The sequence below is a fragment of the Apostichopus japonicus genome, chromosome 22, assembly GCF_037975245.1.
Source record: "Apostichopus japonicus isolate 1M-3 chromosome 22, ASM3797524v1, whole genome shotgun sequence".
In the NCBI taxonomy this organism is placed as follows: domain Eukaryota; kingdom Metazoa; phylum Echinodermata; class Holothuroidea; order Aspidochirotida; family Stichopodidae; genus Apostichopus; species Apostichopus japonicus.
Window position 1 is genome coordinate 3,523,245 of NC_092582.1, and position 22,635 is coordinate 3,545,879.

The window sequence follows — 22,635 nt, forward strand, 5'->3', positions numbered from 1 at the left end:
AGGCTGCAACACTTATATTTATTGATATTGGTTGGTTGGATCGATCCCGTCATGACTGACAGCTCGTGACGTCAACAATGGCACGCCATTTCTGACGATCCTTGGCAAGAGAATAAAGATCTTGAAGAGAACTCGATCCGACCAAAGGTTTTATTTGGTCAAACCATCTGGTCCTGGGTCTACCAGGTTTTCTGCTCCCTTCAACTCGACCTTGCATGATGACTTTCTCAATACAGTCTCCTTCTCTTCTTATTGATATTGACCCCTGCAATTACAAATTCTGCAAGATTTCATTTTTTTCCCCTTTTTACAAAATCCATGAATTCTCTTTCTCAGACGCTCTGATATTATTGGGTTGTGTGGACTACATTGATAGCGTTTAAACCATCTTTGTTGTCCAGACAAAATAACTTGGTAGAACACAGAAATTTTTTTTGTTCTAGCATACTGGTTTGAAAATTAATATGTTTCAAACCAAGAATTAATTTCTTTGCTGTTTTAAAGATTTTCATTTTTTAATTCTTTTTTACATTTTAGGCCTACATGTAATTTCAGTTGTTATCAATATAAAACTATTCAGTGTGAGAAAATGTACCACTCCTTTTAATCACATGTTTTCACATGACAGTTTAAATAGATGGTATGTAAAGCTTACTGAGAATTTGCTGCTACATATCCATGTCTTGTGTAATGTATTGATTATTATAGAGTGCGTATGTTATTAAATCACATTAAGCAGCATATTTGATTTCAGTAACACATGGTTAGTTCCCAGCTACAGTCCTGCAGCGTATCATAATATCTGTGTGCTTAAATTTTAAAAGGACAATCTTCCATCTCTATCTCTTTATATCCATTACCTTGTGACAATTTAGAGAATTTGACATTTCTTTTTTAATTCTGTATATTAATATGGCAGCTGGGTGCTATTTTTACAGTAGTAGGGATTCTGAAATGTATGTGCCCCCTGTCCCATAAGTTCACTGATCAACATGTATTATGCAGATATGACAAGAGTGACACAATAAATTATATGTGAGTCATAAATTATAGCAATATTAAATTAGGGTTAAAAATTATCCCCAACAACTTTTTCATGTGACATTTGCTTTGCAAGTCAATAACAATCAAATTGACAAAAAACATTTCATTTCTATCTGGTGTCATGTGTAAGATCTGTCTTATCCATTTTAAGATTCAAGGACATTCCTCGGAATGACCGATTATTTTGACCTGACTGTAATTTATCAGCCTCCCTGAAGATGAAAACTATCTTTCACCGGCCTTGTCAGTTTAAATCTCTGAAATTATGAGGCACAAATTCAAAAATTCTCTTTTGAAAATCTTGAAATTTGCCAGTGTCGTGAACAGTGAATATAATGATAACACGGTAGTACTATCTAGGCAATCTGTCTAATGGATCTCTAATTAATGCAGAATCTTCTGTTCACGGTTCATTAATAGTGTAATTACAGAAACAAACTACCATAGCAGGTAAGAGAGTTAACGAGATAAAAAAAAAAGCATAATACACAATAAAGAAGAAAAAAAGCCTAAGAAAAAAAAAACCAAAGATTTTGACAAATTTGACAAAATGTGAATTTACAACAGTAAGTGGGGTCACTAATTACTTGTTGAAGGATAAATTCACATAAGACATAAACAGTCAAAGTTGGTTAGACAATCCTTTCACAGAGTTTTTTTTTTCTGTATCTGAATAAATTAATGACGATGGTTTTCAAAGGTTTGCAGGCACTGGATAGTATTATATCATATAATTTATATTCATGACAAGAAAAGAACATCAAACAAATTTACTTAGCAGATCGGTAGTAGATAATGGAATGAGCTTCTTGGTTAATTGGTATGAATGTAATTGTAAGAGGTGCTTAAAGTGGTATATGTAAACACATACATACACATATATGTATGATTACACACTAAATCTTCAAAGTAATGTCTAAGCACTTGTTCTCACTAGCTAAACCCGTACTCATCACTGGATAGCTGACAAGTTGGCCATTCATGGCACCTTCAACTTTCAGTATCATGACCATGAAGATTTTTCGCTATAAGAGCCTGAAATTTTTGTCACAGCCGCTTTTACTCAGTAGTATACAATTTTTGTATGCTGCTCCCAAGTGTTGCACCACATTTACTTCCATTTGTATGTACCCATGACAGTCAAGCCACAAGAAAAATAAAATGAGTTTGTTTGATAACATGCTATATACATGCACACACACATATATTATATATATATATATATATATTATATATATATATATATATATATATATTTTGAGACTAGTTGAGACTAGTGGAAAGCTAGTAGTTGTAACTAGTCTCAACATATATTCCGCTCTGTCCCCCTGACATAGAGCACTCTGTGCCAAGATAGACGCCAACCAACCTACTCTATATATATATATATATATATATATATATATATATATATATATATATATATATATATATATAGATCGATCATCAGACAACTCTGATATACATATAAAATATAAAGAAATCCGCTGAAAGGAGCACACATGTTTACATCACTTTCAGCTAAATGTCAATGTAAAGGTTGATTTCATTCTCAGGTTTTTAACCTCAAACCCTTGAATAGAAAACATATTTTCCATCACAAATAATGGAGAAGTCAATTTCCTAGCGCAAGCTGTAAATGGAATCTTTTGTATTGGTCGTTTTGTTTAAATATTGTTACACTGTTAAGCTCATTACCTGTCCAGGATATGGTAGACAGGTATACTGTATGCCAGATATTTAGTGCCTCGGCCTGCTGCTGTATTGTCAATAAAGTTCAGATAATAGTCCTCTTTACCAGTCAATCAGAGCATTGAGTTCATTTTAAAGAACTTTTGTTATTAAGATATATAGTGCCATTAGCTTGTCACTAGCAACATAGAGAAGGGAAGTTCCTAATAGGATTGAAGCTTTCCATAGACTTTTAAGTCCTCAAAAAGCTACTCAAAAAAATTGTCATCTCTCATCTTCTGTTTCTTATTCTTAACAACGAAGGTGTCAAAAGCGACACAACAAATTTATGAAAATTGTTACAATATATGCTAGGAAGCATTAATATTAGGTTTAAGACTTAGAGGGAACTTATATACATTTTTTGTCTTTTCCATTTCATTTGTCTCTGTAGGTAGGAGAGGCGAGAGCTCTCTACAATCTAGGTAACGTCTATCACGCTAAGGGTAAAAGTGCTGGAAAAGCTGGACACCAGGAACCAGGGGACTTTCCAGAAACAGTGACTTCATGTCTGAAGCAAGCCATCGTATATTATGAGTAAGTCTACAAAAACCCTGTAAGTTATCATGTATGTCCTCTGAAAGAATGTTGCCTATGGGATCGAAACCTTAAAAAGTACATCTCACTGTCCATCCCCTTTAAACCCCTCACCCCCCCCCATCCCCAGTAAACAGGGGACTTCCAGAAACAGTGACTTCATGCCTGAAGCAGGCCATCGTATATTATGAGTAAGTCTACAAAAACCTGTAAGTTATCATGTATGTCCTCTGAAAGAATGTTGCCTATGGGATCGCAGCCTTAAAAAGTATATCTCATTGTCCATCCCCTACAAACCCCTCACCCCCCCCCCATCCCCAGTTAACAGGGGACAAGTGGGAAGACTTTGGAATGCTGTTGGTGACTTACTAGAATTACTAGTTTGGTAAATTTCAGTTCAGTTAAGTTTTATGATGGGGGCTCAATATATGATAAGATCTTCAAGAAATCAGAAAGTGAAATCTTCTTCAAATAGTTGATACTCTTGTGTTGGGTAATTTAAACACTCAAGTGGCCCTTATCAGTTTTCACACTCTGAGCTTCAGGGGTCAACAACTTATCTCAAATGGTCTCAAAATTGGCTCAAGGGGTCAACAGGCTATCTTAAATGGTCTCTAAATTGGACTTCCTGTATTCTCTGTGATACAGTATGTAGATGACTTAACTCTCATACAAAGAACATCTATGTGTCTATATTTCATATAGGAAGACTGTTTTTTCTGGATATTGAAACATTTTGGATTAAAAATTCTATATGGTAAAATCCTTACCAGTGAATTAATTGGTTGATGCCCAACAAGAGCTGTAAATTTCTGATCTTTTCTGGTTCTCACATAGTAAGTCTTGGAAAAATTTAGCTCACTTGCTCTTCATTAGTCAGATAGTTCAATGGAATTTTGAGCAAATTAAATGGCAAGGAATAACAAAGCCTTTAGGCTTTCTGGTTTATCTACATTTTTGCAACTTAAACCTACAGTAGCAACTGATGATAAAGATTAAAGCTTATACTCCTTTTCTCATTCCATTTTCCACTCACTAGCCATTTACTCATGAACTTAATTGTCAAGTTTCCCTATTCAGTTTGTTAAGATCTTTGTTACTCCTATAAAAACATTGAATTCATGTTATTTTTCGCCTCGAATTAGTTCAAGACAGTCATTCTGACGAAATAGTCAATAGCCGGAACCGAATGGGTACGTCATAAATGTCTGAAATTTTATGGAAAAAAATTGAAATTGTTGACAAGAAGGAAGTTAGTTTACCCTGACAACAACAAAAAAAAGCCTGAAGGTTACCCTCAGAAATTAGAGTTCAATCAATGTCTATCAAGTTACGGAGACGTGGTCAATATATAGCAAACACATACCACATCCTCCAGTCGTTAAAAATATTGTTTTGATTTTGATGGAGAAATCATCGCATTCTCATACAGTCTGTTGGCTATCTCTTTTGTCCTCTTTTGTGCCCATCAACGGTTGCTATGGCAGCACCACATTGGTGACAAAATCAACAAGTTTTCTGTCTGAATTCTGCCCAGAACAAACCTTCGAGGTATTAAATATTCAAAATCAAGACACCCTCTGCTATGCGGCTGTATACAGACAGTGGACATGCCTTTGCGATTTGCAAATGATTTGAATTGCAAATCTGCCGTTTTGTCCGAGAGGTTCACGGCAAAGTTAGTATTTAGTTTTTAATTAAAAGCAACGATGGGTGGCCTGTGATGGTATGTTCTCTGTTTAGCTGTCAGGTCGAATTTATACAAGGAACCTTGAGCTACCACTTCTGATGGGGGCTTTCTTTATTACTCTGAAAAACAGTTCCGATGGGAAGATGGGAAACTTTTTAATTTCATATAATTTATCAAAAAAGTGCGGTTAACTTTGCTCGTTCCATAGGTTACTCTCGGTTGTAACTGTAATGCAATGTTAAGACGTTCGCTGAGAAGATATCGTGGGCTCTGTTTAAATAGCGTACATGTACTATATGTACAAACCAAAATCCTTATCAATGGTATGAAGGGTGCAAGCTGAACATTAGAACACAAATTATGTTATTTATTTGGTTCCTCTCTTACCAGCTGTCAATCGATAACATTCTTGCACTGCACCCCCAATTACCATCTTACAGGTACATGTAGGTCATGGCCCTCTTCCTTAAAAATCGAGCGATTTACTTCGCTCCTCTCTTTACAGTATACCTGTCTCCTACTTCACATCTGCATTTTTCAATCTACCTATTAGTACACATTGGAACGTTTTAACACTGCACCTTCTCTGCACCCTAACACTGCACCCTCTTTGGACACCGCCAACTTACTCCTTCCCAATCGACCATTCTGAAGGAAAACTACGCAAAATCTCTGTCTAGATTTGTATCAACGTTTTTCCATCATTATTTCCATTCTGGTGAATCCGTACATCGCTTTCTCGGCTAGGATCTTTCCATCCACCTGAATACGCTGGTGTGTCATATTCTCAATGGGAGCTTTTGGAGTTCAGGATATGGAGTATTTACTTCATGCCTCTCTTGCCATGTCTCCTATGTACATACTGCACACACTCCTATCTACTACCTTGTCTACATGGTTTGAGGTTGCTGTATATATCCTATGTACAGTTATATTTATTGTTTTATTATATTGTAAAATGATCCATTTAGTTATTTGTCTTTTGTTCCATTGCCAAAATAAGACCAAAAATAGGTATAATTATGAACCTGTACCATCTATCTGAGTAGCAAATTAAGGTGATATTAAACCACAGCATTTGGATCTCCTCTCAACATAACCTCTGTTTTAATTCAAGCAAATATACTGTGTTAAAGTCTCAATTCGTGTTTGCTGATGAATTTCGGAAAAGAACCTTCCAAAGCAGATTTAATGTTTTTTATTCTAAATACACTCTCGCCAGGTGGGTTCAATGGAGAAAAGCTGTAGCAATGGAAAGAAAGAAATTAATTTTCTGTTGCCCTTATGGCGCGAACGATTTACCGAAAATAAGTGCGACTGTCCATATCAGCATGTTCAATAATACACTAGGCATATATATACTCGTATCGTCCACTTTTTATACCCAATTCCATAGAGGAAATGTCCGAAAACACCTGTTGATTCATTGCACTTCAAGAAAATGACACAATTTCGCAAGCTACATCTGTAAGACCAACAGAAATATACTATTCAAGAGAATCTACCTAACACAGGCTAGTCACGAAAGTGCAAGTAGTCCTAGGCCTACACGGTCGTAAACATGATCTGTTGGGCGGGGCTTGCAAACTTTGATTGAAGTTTGTAGAATCTAGGGACTCGTTAATAAATCTTGCAAATTTTATTCAGCTCAAAATGTTTAATGATAGATAACTCAATAAAAATAATGGATATTGATATGGAAATTGTATAGAACAGTGTCATTTTCACTGAGATTTTAAGTGCAGTAAGCTGGAAAGGCCGAAGTTTAAATTTGGCAAACACGTACTGAGACTTAAAAATATATTTTCTTACCATTATTTGCTGTTTTTTTTGGATTTTCTGTTCAAGTTTAAATCAGATGTACAGTACAGTACACATAAACTATTTATGCTTCACGTAATGTTTATGAGGCCTAGCCCTATCATCAATTAATGGCGACTAAATTAGAGCATACAAACAGAACTAAGACACACAACAAACAATGTCTTAACTCTCACAAGGATTCTTACCATAAATTTCCCTCATCTGTGAAATCAGAGTTTTGTAATTCCTCCCTCTGCTCTGGTTTTACTCAAATCTGTTTTGAATTGAGATTTTCTCTTTATCTTCATTCCTATTGTTTTTGCCATTGTTTATGAATAGTGACTACCGACTCACTTTTTATCTCTTTGTAAAGCAAAACTACTGGCATTGTGTGGCATTTTAAGCCCAGTTCATAATGGACCTAATTACATTAAAGTCTTGTCCTAGATATTCAAAGAGGCCATTGCAAGCAAAAATGTATCTTCATTCTATTCATCAGCACAGAGTGCATACATTCCTAAATCCTACCATACGTAGGTTTGCCTTCTATTATTCCGCCAGAGCGGAGATTTTCTCTCCATCTTTATTCCTGTTGTATTTTTCTATTGTTTTTGTAGTTACTTGTATAGTGACTACTGACTCCCCTTTTATCTCTTTCTAAAGCAAAAGTACTGGCATTGTGTTGCACTGGAGTCTGGTGGATAGTAGGCCTAATTACATTAAAGTCTTGTCCTAGATATTTGAAAGTCAATCCAAGCAAAAAATTTATTTTATTTTAATTCTGTTTTATCAGCACAGAGTGCATGCATTCCTATTCGTACCATACATATGTTTGCCTTTTATTATTCTGTTAGTTGATGTAGGTCACAGATCTGTTCTAGCTGTGTTCCATTATAATGTCTTACGTAGAGGCATTCTCAATCGAATGAAATACATCGACATTAACAATGGCCCAATGGGAATGATAGGAAAATTCACTGGCGATGCATTAGTAACTTCCAGTATATACCTGAAATGAAACATGTGTAAATTATGCAATGTGTGTAGTCAAAAATAATCCTGCGCAGGGTTGCTACGAATTTTGAGTACTGTACATAAACATTAAGCATTGAATACTAGAGGCTCTGCATTAGTAATAATTAATTTAAATTTGGAAACTATGTAGAGGGTTGATGAATAATTTAAGAAAAAAATAGTGATAATGTGCTTAAGTATAAATAAAATGTCCTTGGTGGACTCCTTATAAAAACAAGCTAGTTGATGGTTTTGATTTCTGACAATTATCAGCTCTGCTATATTACAAAACTGTTGCCATAGAGAGAAACAACTAGTTATATTTGATAACTTAGAAGTAAGTTAGTTAAGTTACATAGTCCTGAGCATTGGTATATAATATATCAATGAAACAGCTAGTTACATTTGATAATATAAGTTACATAGTTAAGTTTCAGTTCATAGTCCATATCCCTGAACATATTATTTATATATATATATATATTTCTTATAATGATATAAATATCATTATATATATCTGTGAAACAACTAGTTACATGTTATAACAATTAAAATTATCGTAGCTCATATGTTGTCCATTTTCCTGTTGCTATATTTGTGAAGTAGCTCGTTGCATATTGTAGAACCAAATTAAAACAATACATAGTCCATTTCTTATTAACTTATATTTGTGAAGCAGCTTCAGTTTCATTTTGTATAAACTAAACTTACATTATCAGTTACATTATTTCATTTTGGTTCAAATTTGTAACTCAACATTACTTGATCACACAGTCCATATCCCTGTTCCTACCTATGTGAAGTATCTAGTTTTATTTTGTAACTACGATATCACAACTATGTATGTATATACTTCATGTCCTTGCTAATGTACCTGCTGTACCTCTCAGATGGCTAGATCCATTCCTTACTTTTAACAATATTACAGTATATGAGTATCAATTGTACATGTTTGCCAACATTGTAAAGTTTATCGTAGTAAGATAAGTTCAAATAAGATTAACTTTGCAGCTATCACTGGCGTGCAGTAATCCATTGAACGTCTATGTGACAAAAATTGCTTCTAAGAAGATTTGCGCTGTTCTTCACTAAAAGATCATCTGTATTACTCCCACGATTAGCGTGAGCTTAGAATAGCTTAATGTTTTTAAAGTTCTCTCTCTGAGTTTTTGAACCGAGAGCAGGGTCTAAAAGAGCAGAGGTTATACACGTAGACCAGTGCACTGCAGTAAATGTCTATATATGAAGGACAATTCAGAAGTCAGGGCACATCCATGGGGATAATTGATGCAGACATTTGTGTTATGATGTAGACAACCATAAATAATGCACAAAACACTGTGATTTTGTTATTAACAATGACTGTAATTGCTTAAGATTTGAAGAATAACTTGAGATGAGGTGCAAGCTAATAACTTAGTGAACTTTTGTTTTACAAAAATTATTTCAGTCTACATAATTGAATAAGGCTCTTTCTCCTTTCATTTGAAGGAACGCCTCTCTCTCTCTGTAACACTTTTATGAGATAGTGAAAATAGATCGCTTGTTTTTTACCCTCGACTACCATTGCCTTGATCATTAGCAATGTTACAGTATTCTACTCCCATCCCTTGAATAGCTCTGATAAAAGAAACAGATGGCTAATGTTTTTCCCTTTTATTCAGACCCTCTTCCAGCCTCTAATGTTCCTTCCTAAGATAATAAAGCAAACTAAAATAAGCTGTCATGAATACAGTATTCCTTTCTCAGATTAGTCCTCCTGTTTAATTTCGTGTTCGGAATGGTTGTGGTTAATGATAAGAGGGTAAAGTTTTATGGAACAAGAGATTACTAGAGTTGACAGTAGAGTAGCGGTAATGACATCGGTGACGACATTGGAAAGATCGCCTCCTCCTCGTTTGGGATGTACTGGGAAGTCCTTAATTAGAGTGACCTTAATAGTAGTGATACTTGACAGTTTTGATGTACAGTGTGGGTCTTAATGGGGTCATAAATGAAAGGTGCAGTTCAATCTGTTTCCCAAAATTATCAGTGAATATGCTTTCTAGAGGAGGAATTGGGAGACAAATAATTTATGCTCCTCTTCCCCCCTCCCCCCCCCCCCCTTCCCCACTCAGCTATTGTACTTCAGAATATAATAGTACTTATTTATCCTTCCCTGCACCTGATTTTTTGCCTCTTAAACGATGAAACATGGTTAAAAGAAAGTTTTAACAACTTTAAGGAACTCTTTTTGGCATTATTGATGCTATAGCCATAAGCTGCAAGCTTATACCCCACGACGTAGCCTTGCGAACCAAGATACTAACAAAGAGATCAGAGATGGGCATGCATCTTACAGGGCCATAGTGAAATTTAGTACCAAATCCACAGGCATCTTTAATATTGCTCTCATTAGATCATGACAAAAATGGAAGTATAGCATTATATCTGAATTGTAAGTTCTACATATATATATTGGGTATTGTCCATCTGTTCTGCTATTATTCAATGATTTTCATTTACTAAAATCATCACCTTGACTTAATTGTTCGAGTTTTCTTTTCACCGAGGTAAAGTTGAATGAAGAAGGTACGAAAACTCTCCAGTGCCAGGGTGACAAAATGTTGAGGTTTAAATGGATTTGTTAATTATTCGCTGATTTACCGTCACTTGATGTGAAAATGTAATGAGTGTTTCTTAAGTTTGATTCATTTTTTATCCTATTTTTGAGCAATATACTCAATATTAAAGTTGAGTAATATTTGCAACCAAACATAAAAAACTGCTTTTCAAAGTTTATACTTATTGATTTGATTTATTTAGGACAGTCTGTGAGGTTCTTTGCCTCATATGTAGAAAACAGGAGAGCAAGTAGTTTGGTTATTTGATTTGTTAATTATTTGCCAAATAAATTTTGTTTGGTGTAAAAATATACAGAGAGTGTTTCTTAAAGTTTGATCCATTATGATGCTATTTTGAGTAAAAATCCATGACTTTGGATTTGATATATTATGCATATTCAGGGAATAATTTAGTGTTCAAATTTTTTATAGCATTTTCAGTCTCTGAATCTTTGCTCTGATTGAATACTATAGATCCTGTGTGGAAAACTGCTATAACATCTTCACTCTTGTATAGCAACTTGACCATTTTTTCTAGCATTTATGAAGGCTCTGAAGTTGGTCTCTCATTGAATACTATAGTTCCTGTGTAGGAGACTGCGATACATCTTTCCTCTTGTATATATATAGCAACTTGACAAATTTGTATAGCATTTTGTGACATGATACTGGATAGATTAATTCCTGATATTGATTTTCTCAATTCAAGACAATCTTTTTGTTGAGTGCTCAGAGAAAAAACAGTTTTGTTATAAATTTGAATTGAAAATTGACAGAAAATCAGTATTTGATTCTTCCATGAGACTGCAAAAGCACTCAACACGAGTAGTTGAACTATATATTTATTAGTTTTTAAACCAGCCCTTTGCCATATCCACTCCCTTTTATCTGTCAAAATGTAATCTTTTGATCAATTGTTTTGAGCTAAATGTCATTTTAGAGTTAGATATAAAGTTAGATAAAACAGCTGCTACTTAATCTCCAGTTTCATTGTTTATATCCAGTAATTGTTGCATTTGAATGGTCTTCTTCATTTCTGTCAGTTTCTGATACCATCAGGGGGAGGGGGAGGCAGATTTACTTGAAAAGAAGGAGGGGGGAGGAGTAAAAATATCTGTTACAGTGTATGTTTCAAAGTAGTCATTGTTCTTTCTACATATCATGTAGCTACTGTACTGTAGCTACACAATGTATGTACATGAACTGCACCAATGTTACTCTGTGAAGTAAATTAAGTACCAAAGCAAGCATTGTAAAGATATTTGCAGGGGTTAATAATTCAATTAGTACTGCATAGCAAACTGCTCTGTAAAATGACCAAATGTCAAGACAGATATGACTTTGAATGGCAGTTTTGTCCACGTGAGACAAACGACGCATACTGTTATATCAAAGAAATAAAATCCATACTGTAATGCCTACAAAATGCTACATTAAATGTGAAGCCCTAATTTCATTACCTAGGTGTCAATTATTAATGTTAGGGCATGTGGGGGCACATGAGGGAGAGATGCCATGAAATTTGAGGGACAATCTGGGAAGCTACAGTAGGACTGAAAATAATGGGACTACCGTTTCTACATTGGAAAATATTCAAGGAGCGTTATGCGTCCATTTGTTCGTCTTGCAACAATATTCACAAAGCAAATGATTATTGTTTTGTATGAAATTCCATGCTATCAGTCAGATCCCCGATCAGCATCTTCTTTCTCTCTTAATGATCACTGATTAAGTTATTGCTTCAAAATTCCAAGAAAACAAATATGGAGAAATTTGTTCAAGGACTGCAGGTCAGTTTCATTGAGGACTAGTTGCATGCAAACTTATTTGGAGATATTGAAAGGATTGTCCAGGAGGCAATTTGTTTTTGACTATTATGAAAGTAGAATACAATACAACCTGGTTAAAATTTGCATTGAGTTCCTTCTTTGCATCTATTAAATTTCACTTAATTGCTTTGACCCCTGGACTGACTAAGGTGCCAACTTTGTTTAGAGAATGTAAGTACTGTTATCAATATTCCAAGGACTCACAGTGTATAAATATGTTATAAATGCAAATCAGTTTTGAAGTTTCGAGAAATTTGGCTCTAAATATTCAAAAGAAAGACGTTTATGTATTTTATGACAAAGCACCTGTTTGCTTCAAGTTCACTTTTAATGGAAAAGTATGTCCACTTCAAAATGTTGTTTATCTCGAAAATGATTCATAGGAATCGAAAGCCAAATTCACCAGGATGCTTTGAGATTATGTTCCTCTTTTCATGAGTCCAAAATAAAATTCCTCCAGCGCTATCCTTTTAAGCGTTTGTATCTTTAATTAGGTGCATCTTTAATTAGGTGACGTTAAGGAGAAAACTTGTTATCTCCAAGGCGAATTGCTGCGTCATTGATGTTCGATTGTTTAGGAGGGTGTGCGAACGAGAAACTTTCCACTACGTCTGGAACATACGAGCATATTACTTCTATGTCTGAACCCACACGTACTGCTGTACGGACATTAATTGCAGACAATAATCGAATCAGAGCTATGATTTATTTGATAATTGATACATATTTTATTTTATTTTTGCCGTTCATTTTTAATAGTGGTTATAGCTACAGAGCTCTGGATACTGATCCGTATGACTGTACACATGTACAATATGTACAATGTATGTTTCAATTTACTAATACAAATACAGTGGTTTCACAAAATAGGTGAAATATGTCAGTTGAATATTTAAATAGTTTCCAGCAGATTCCTGGTTGTTTTTTCTTATTCAAAGCCTTAACACTAGAATCCATACGTATTGAGGTACATGATATTATTCTGCAGTCCACTGTACAGTGTTAGTGTGTTATTGTTTTGTACTAGGCCTATAGTGTACTTTGCTTGTGTGTTAACATATGGATTGTGTTTGTGTCGGTGGACATGCTGGTACAACTTGTAATTCTTCCCCTACCATCTCAAATGATCACCTAGACAGAACTATATATCTTGTGTGTCTACCTATACTTTCCAATCGTCGTCGTGTGTACCCTATTATGATTATTGCTTTACATATTAAACCTAATACATCATATGTTATTACAATTTTACCTGTCAACTTCTTAGTCTCTGTGGCGGGTGAGAAGTATTTATTTCATATGAATCTTCTGCTTTTAATAATTAATGATCTAAACTTCCTGATTGGTGTTGCTAGGGTTAAAGCCCTATAAATTATAATAATAATATATAATTATAAATAAGTCCTATAACAATAAATAATATTTATTTCTTTTGAATTATTTATTGAATTATGTATTGAATTATTTATTGAATTTAATTCAATCTCTTCAATTATTGAATAATTAAAGGTGCAATTCGCTTCACTTTACCTTTTCTCCACACAACGGATGCCCCTCTCACAATAATTATTCTAGTCACATTTTGTTCAAACTTTTGATGAATATTTTCTGTGATTTGATTTTTGTTACATACTAATGTTTTTTGTGTGTAAATTACTAAATTTTGTAAATTTTGTTTTCATTACAGAACTAACTTAGAGATTGTCAGAGAAGTGAAAGATAGGGCTGCTCAGGGCAGAGCTTGCGGTAACCTTGGAAACACACACTACCTGCTAGGTAATTTTGATCTAGCCATCAAGTACCATGAAGAGGTGAGTTTAGATTATTTAACACTAATTTCTGTTCTGTGTATAACAGTGTTTATGTGTTGGAACAACTGTAGATTTTTTTTATTTTTTTTTTATTCGCATTTTTTTCCAGGGTTGCTTATTCAGCAAAGGCTGGGTTCCAATAAGGCCCTGCTTTTTACATTAAACGTTATACATAAAAAGTAAAACATAGCAATACAAAAACAATTAAATGTACAGATACAAAACAATTAAAGCTGTAAAGTGGAGACAACTTCAAAATCGATAAAAAATGGAAACAAAAGAATTATCAAAAATATAAGAATAATCTAAAATATAAGAATTATCAAAAAATATAGAAATTATTTAAAAAAAAGGAATGATAGCATTGTGGTAACCTTAGAAACACACACTACAAAAAGTTCAAGAAAATAACATGATTTTGAATGTTAAAGTGTGAATGACATCATGAATGTGTGGTAGTTGCTCCTATCTAGAAACCCTATTTCAAAAAGAAGAGAAGTCTTTCAAATAATAATTCAAATATAACCATATTTTGCACCAACAAAAATTAAAGAGCTTCAGTGTCTCAAGAAACTTTAGAATTTATACAAACAAGATTGAGTTGTCAACCTCTGATGATATCAGTCTTACACTGGGAGGATTAACTTATAAATTAAGCTTTGTTTTGAATGTATTATTTTTTTTATACTTTATGGGATAGCTTTTACATTTTAATCTGTGGTTAAACTTTTGGAGATCTCTTTCCTGATAATTCTGCTCTGACTTCTCCTCATTTTAATTGTCATACCTTGCAAATCTTTACATAAACTAAGCCATGTGATTTTGGGGGCTCACGTTTTGCCCAGTGAATTTTTTAATATATTAACGAGTGTGCTTTATCCGGTGGTTTCTGGTAGTACAGTACCTCCTGTGGTTCAAATGTGATGGCTATGGTTTGTAACATTTTAAGAAGTCCTTAGAAACATTTATTAATACAGATTTGATAGATATGTGTGCTCCCTCATAATTTATTTGTTTGAATTGAGTTGAATAACTGCAATTAAGCAATACCTCCCTCCTGTACGCAAGTTATAGTCAGGAGTTATCGTTGCATGCAGTATAGAAATAAAAAGGGATTTACTTGTCATTTGCCTAATGAGGCTAGGTGGGAGGAGATCGTAGATAGGGCTACTACTGGTGCTTAGATTTGATGAATCACAAAGGCTATGGATTTACCTAGCGTAATGCAAATTAGACATTTTATGAGAATTAGTGCAAAGAGCAAAATTTATTTGTCCCATTCTCTTGTTTACTTACAGTGGGAGGAGGGGGGAGGGGGTTGAAGTGGAGTAAATTTTGTACTTAAGCTACAACTGAGATTTGTAAAACTCCAACTGCTTTAATAGCAGGAAAAAAAATTGAAAGTAAATGCTGCTCTGTGTGTAAATGCTATTCTGTAAGTTCAGTGTGCAAAATAGAAAAATGACATTAATATATCATTACATATTCTGTAGCATTTTCGAGGATTTTTGTCCCAATCTGTCACTCGACCAACCAGGCCATACTTTTTTGTTAGTCATTCCAGCAAATTTAGTTGTCTGAGAAAATGTAGCAAAATAACAATTACCAATATGTGCACTGTAGGAGAGATGTGTACAGTATGAGTGGTGAATAGAACAACAACTTTGTGGGTGAATATCAATATATCATTTACCTATGTAAGGGTAATTAGTTACAATGCAATCTTAGTTTGATGTAAAAAAACTAGTCATCCCTCAGAGGACATCCAGAAATTTGGACGACCGGATGACCATTCAACTTGCCCTGATAATGATTTATACAGGGTTCGTACGGGTGCTTGAAAACCTTGAAAATGCTTGAATTTGATTGGTCAGTTTTCAAGGCCTTGAAAGTACTTGATTTCTTATATTTTTGGAAAATGTCATTGAAAAGTGCTTGAAATTTAACATGCTTAATGCAAAACATATTTTGTATGTAATTGTTACACAATAATTACCGTGGAATAGTCAAATTGTGACAAACAAAAAACTTAAAAGAATGTCTTAGTTGTCAAAAAAATTACGAGGGAGGGTCGCGCACAATCACCGCAAACTTCTCGCACAGTCACTGGCAAATAACGGCCTCCACTAAGCAATTTCAGTACCAGCGACAATAACCAAAAATCCCCACAAATCTTCCACCACATGGTAGCCTAACTTCACACTGAGTCAACATGGAAATCTAACCTAGCCATCTGTTTATTCGCTCAGTTGTGTCGCAAATAAAGAATAAAAATATCCATGAAAAACTTCAATCTTCGACCACATTTTAGCCTAACAATCACACTAAGTCAATGGGAAATGTAGCCTAACCATCGGTTTGGTTTGCCCCCCAAATAAACTTTGCGTAGCTTTGTTTACACACTTTCCTTGCTGCTATCGTCGCGCGCATGGTAGCCGAACACCACACATAGTCAACGGGAAAATCTAGCCTAAGCATCTCTTTATTTGCTGAAATTGTGACGCAGTTAGCTAGAACTAAAGTATCCGTGAAATACTGCAACCTTCGACCACATGTTAGCCTAACAGCCACACTAAGTCAATGTAGACAACTATCGGTTTGCAAAAAAAAAAATGCGCAGCTTTGTTTACAATTTCAATTTACTGAAAATCGGCATTTGTTTGGATGGTATGTGCTATGTCTTAAAGAGGGAATGTTGTATTTTACGTACACTGTTGCTGTGGCGATAGATTGAATGTTTTAACTTCGATTACTTTTCAGCAGTAATGGTTTCGTATTTGGTGGTGATTTCATCCACATACGTTGTTTTCTGTTTCTACATGTTTTCTATTTCAGTTGATGGGTTGTTGGTTTTTCGTTATATATTTAGTGTCTTGACGTTATTTGCTAAACGATCGCAAATTTTTGCGATTAAAATTTTAATGAATTTGCTTTAAGGTCGCAGCACTAGGAAGAGGGTAATTGTGCTTACTTTATCCTATTAAATACTTACAACCATTTCCTTAAACAGCATATTGAATTTTAGAAAAGAGCACCCCTAAACCTTAACAAAAAAAACCCCTCGTAAATTCATTAAGAGGGTCGTTTTTAACTTTTCATTTTCCAAAATTGCCCCCAAAGCCAAATCTTAATTTCTACCCTGGTTGTAACAACAGTCGATCAGACACGGACAGTCTATAGGCCGAGTGAAAATGCATTGCTGGACGTACGCATGTGAGCTGTACAGTAGTAAAAAATCTAAATCCTACCTACCTGAACGATAAATTATTTATCATTCTAGTTGGTAGGATTTATATTGTATATCATAAACAATACTGTTTGAATGCGGCGCACATGTAGCGTCGTTACAATTCGGATATATCACGTAAACACATGCATGCTGTGAACAATTTTGGTGGAAAATTTGGAAGGACTACCAAGTTTTTTGCAGGACTACCAAAATCTTTGAAAATCTTTGAAACTGGTAGTCCCACGGACAACCTTCTCAAATACCTGAAAATCCAACACTGATCATGTCTTTATATACCCAGCGTACACATTGCATGAGATATGTTTTATGCCTCTGTCTCACAGAATGTCTATTGTTAATGATAAGCATGTGCTTGAAAACATAAATTTGGTGCTTGAAAAGTGCTTGAATTTTGTTGTGAAAAAAGTGTACGAACCCTGTTTATATGATACTTAATGTACACCCTGGCTTCACTCACTTTTATAAAAACCTTTTATTTCCCTTCTGAGTGGCATAATTTTGAGTTTCATTTTCTAATTTTGTCATTAACCCTATTTCCACCTACATCATTTTAGGTAAAACAAACCCTATGCTTACCACCCTCCCTTTCTCATTACTTTTACATTTTACATGATCATTCATCACAGAGACTTTCCATTGCCAAAGAATTTGGGGACAAACCAGCAGAAAGAAGAGCCTACAGTAACCTAGGCAACTCTCATGTGTTTCTGGGGGACTTTGGTGCTGCTGCCGAATATTACAAGTAAGACATTAATGTAGGGTTGCATAGAAACTATGAAAATTAATTATTCATTTGTTTGACTGCCACAAAGGTATAGCTGATCAGGTGTTCTGTTGCCGTAGTTCCAGATGCAGTCTTCTATTATCCAGGAATAAATTTAGTAATCAAAGTTTTGTGTGGCAGTTTTGAAGGCTCCAGATGAACTGATGCCGGGCAAGAAACAGCTTGAAGTATAGGATACGGTTTGCTTTTCCTTCTTCATGACTTTGCATCACACACATATACCTCTCTCAATTTCATGGCTCAATATTAGAAACTATTATGCAGGCTAAAGTGGAAAATTGTTTTCCTGAGCAGTGCTGCTCTCTGATTGGTTATTGGCTGATGAATACATTGACATTTTTGAAATTATGCCTCAAGTGTTCGCTGTGCAGACTAGTATGACGTGTGACTCCCTAGCGTATCGACTATTTTGCCTAGCATTTTGCGATTAGGATCCTGGATAGATTATTACCTATTATCTGGCCATACAGTCGCATTACACTGTCCACACATTAACATGTAACCCACATACATCATACACAGATGGCTCTAAGAACTTTGTCCTGACATTGCTCATGCTTACCCGTACCACACATCTGAGCTCTTTTCTATGCGATAAACAAATGAGCCAACTGCCATGTCGCTAGCGGAGTTTCTCACTGACATTCAAAAAAGATAAGCAAAGCTTAGATTCAGACTGATTTTCATATGTTTAATAGTTTTATCTTGCCTGAGGGTCTTGTTCGTGCTGTTCTTGGACGAGGAGTCATGAAGAAACAGATGTGAGCCTACTTTTTCAACCTGATAATTCAACCTGTTATCTTTGGTTGAAATATGCTGGCTTATCCTCACAAATTGTTGGGGCCTCGTCAACATAAAAGAGTGAAACCAATCCAGAGTGACCACGAAACATGAAGTAACATTTGGGGTTTCATCGTTGCAGAAATTTTACCACAGATACCAAGTTTTTTATTTATTGATCTAAATATGACTTTTTCTTAGCATTCGTCTTCTTTTTTGGCATTGTGGAGCGAGCTGATTAAGAGATTAATCAATAATGTCATTAGATTCTTACAAATTTGGTACTTACCCCCCACCCTACCACCTCCACTTTTGTTGCTTGGGAGTATTGTTTTTATGTACACTCCAATGAACTTTGATTCAAGTACAAAGTCTTCAAGTTTTATGATCCAAAATTCTGTGTAATTAATGAGAAGAATCTCACCAAATGAAGTAATCGGGGCAAACAATGATTGGATGATGAATCGCTCCAAATTTATACATGGCATCTCCATGGCAGCATATTAAAATAAAAGTAGCAACGTCAGTTTCATGCGTATTTGAGCAACAGGCAAGTTGAAGCTAGCTTGACAACTGGTTGATAAATATGCACGAACATTAACTGTAGTTGCCACTTGAATTGTTATCAAGACACTGACTGTTTTATCCCAAGAAATGTCTGCCCAACATGCGAAAACCTCTGTCACAAACTCATGTATTTAAGGCAAGTTTTGGATGGTTTTGAAATGCGAGATAAGTTTAGATCAATACAGGACAACCGCTCAAAAGTTTGTGATTTTAACTGAATCCATGGTAACCCAACGATTCTGGGAGTAAACTGGACTGAAGATGAGATGCATACACATGACTGTCTAACTTTTCATAGATTATTCGCATTCTGTTCGTCTAATCACTCGCATTGAATTGCATAATCATAAACGTTAAACCATTTAAGCGTCGGTATAAATTCTCTAAGGTTACGGATTCTCTAAGACAGTCCCCCCCTTCCCCTCCCTCCATTCCTCGTCCTACTTTTCATCTCTGCCGTTTCATATGATTAGTTATGTTACTCTCCTTTGAGTAAGCATGTGTTAATTGAGAGTGATTTATCCCAGATATTTAATCCAAATATTTTCTCGGCCGGTGACTGAGAATGACGTCTGAAGGCAGCAGCACAAATAAACACTCGAACACTTCCGCTCTTCACTGGAATACGGTCATTAATCACTCTTAGGTCAACAGGGAGTCTTTATTTTGACATCAGATATCGGTCTTATCCATTACAAAATTGAATCTGAAGAATTCAAAATTGCAGAAATTCAAGCTATAAAATTGGGAGCATTTATCAGGGGAAATGAAGTACGTAGTTGAGGTAGGGTGCTGCCAATTTCAAAGTGTTTTTTTTTTTTTTGGTACTTGAGATAAGATGGAGGCGGTTTTGATAAGTTTGAAAGTGTTGCCAGGGTGGTGATGTCAATTTGAGGTAGTAATGGTGTGATTGGCAGGTCCCTTAAACTACACTTGATTGAGTTTGTGTGGTGAGAGAATTAAACAACAAAAGAAATTTTAGTCAAGGGAGGAAGGTAACACTTGCGAAATGTATATGGACGGTTGAGGGAGAATATCTTACAAAATAGCAAACAATTGCAGAAGAAGAGTCACAGGTAGCACTGTTACTGTCACAGAAAATATTGCTAGTTAATAACAAAGTAGGGGGATTCATTTAATGCTGACAATTTTTGGAGTATTTTGAGGTTTATGAATTATGAATCTCATAACAATGCTCACAATATTATGGTTCTGTCTATAAAAACTACTGTTGCATTTGTGCAGCAACTAGATCATTTTTTCATAACATTTTGCTAAAAAGTGAAAGACCAATTGTTCACTAAAGTATCAGGGGTGAGAATTATTAGAAATGGGAATTTTTAGACGGAAAAGTAAAAAGAAGAGAACAAAGAATAGTATTAAAGGAAATATCACCCTCTTACATTGTTTGAAAGGAGAAAATAAAATAAAAATACTTGCATTGTTTGAAGTACTTTAATACAGAGGCTGAGAACTGTTGTATCATAAAACATCCAAAACATGTTAAAGTAATCTTTGAAACACCTTCCATTCTTTTCATTTGGCAATATTTGTTTTCTGTAACATAAATAGCAGAAGAAAATCGATACGTATGTTACTAAAGAGAGTGACCCGAAATCATCAATCGCAGAGAGTAACTTGTCATTTGCAAAAAATGCTGTGCAAAAAGTTGAAATTGCTTAAAATTACAAGTGCCAATATGTATAGCAGTTTTCTTTGTGTAAACAGGAACCACAGTATTTTTATGGGAGACAAAATTCAGAACCTTTTCATTCATTCATTTCAATTTATTTTTATTTCATTTTCACATATGATCTTGGTGAAGGTATATGGCTAGTGTTCAGTTGAAGAAAAAGATTTTTAAAAAAAACCAAAACGCTACCAGATGTCCACAGCATCTCTAACTTTCTTTCTGCCTGGTTCCTCAAAGTTTGGTTTTTGTTGATTATATCTGTCAGTAAAATAAATCTGATCTCCGATTTGACGATGAATTTTAATTCCCTGCTTTCATCATTTGATTTTCAGGAAGACCCTCGACGTTGCTAGGCAGTTGAGAGATGTTGCCATGGAAGCACAGGCATGTTACAGTTTAGGCAATACGTTCACTCTCATGAGGGAATACGAGGCCGCTGTAGACTATCACCTACGACATTTAAAGATCGCCCAGCAGCTTCAAGACAGGTGAGAATCTTCACCCGTGGTTTAACAAGATGTGACAGTATTTCATCATTTTATTGATAATAATTTGCAGATAAGATATCAATAATTTAATAATGGCAACATGGTACGGTTAGTCATGTCTCATGTCACTTGGACCATTGATACATGTAAGCAAAGGCTAGACGAGTACAGTAATTGAAATGTTAATTCTACATTGTACCTTTCAAGTGGAACTTATATTGGTTATGTTTTAAGGAAAAAGGAAAAGTACAAACTGCTTTTCATGATTTGCAAAAGTTTTGATGATAATAGACTAGTTTTCTAATTTTCACAGTAAAAAAAAAAAAAAAATTTACTGTAATTTACTGCAGCTGTTTGAGAGTTTTTTTTTTTTTTTTGGTTAACAAGTTTCAGGAAAGTTTACCAAACCTTTGTGATATAACTTCAAAATAAGATCACGATACATCCAACTAAACCAACTCTTTAAAAAAATTTCTGCGGAAGTCAACTTTCTTGAATAATCAGTAATTCCTTTAGAAATTTGATAATTTTGTCCCAGACACATTCATATTTAATTCAGGGTAAATCCATTTACAAACTGTTATTAACACAGACATTTGTCTAGATATTGAAATAATGTATCTGCCTTTGCAGTTTAACTACTCTGGCTAATAGACTGCGTGGCGTGGCAGTTGGATTTTCTTCTTATTCAATATTTCATGGAGAATTACAATGGTTCTTGATATGATAATTCTTAGATGCTGTGTATAATAATAGTAATAATGTTGAGTTATTGCTCATGCAGCAAAGTTGTACTAAAATCCTAACACCTCTCTGAAGCCATTATTAAGTTTGATGATGCTTAGAGTTTTATCCTATTAAAACAAATTAATTCGCAATTCGCTTCAGTATAATAGCGACCAACCCACACCAACCCCCCCCCCCCCCCCATTTTAACCACTTGCTAAAAATTGCAAGTGCTTAAACACAATCTGTTGGCTAAAATCACGTTCCCACTGGCATGTTCCTGAC

The 22,635-nt window shown here is 34.9% G+C and overlaps 1 protein-coding gene across 1 annotated transcript in view; it reads left to right on the forward strand.

Annotated features, from left to right (window-relative positions):
• LOC139963448 (uncharacterized) overlaps positions 1–22,635 on the forward strand; it is a 74,891-nt gene that overhangs the window by 39,589 nt on the left and 12,667 nt on the right. Inside the window, exons 4-7 of the mRNA XM_071964215.1 lie at positions 3,170–3,312; positions 13,939–14,062; positions 17,939–18,054; positions 21,469–21,624. Of these exons, the coding sequence (XP_071820316.1) occupies positions 3,170–3,312; positions 13,939–14,062; positions 17,939–18,054; positions 21,469–21,624 (539 nt within the window). The remainder of the gene's footprint in view (positions 1–3,169; positions 3,313–13,938; positions 14,063–17,938; positions 18,055–21,468; positions 21,625–22,635) is intronic.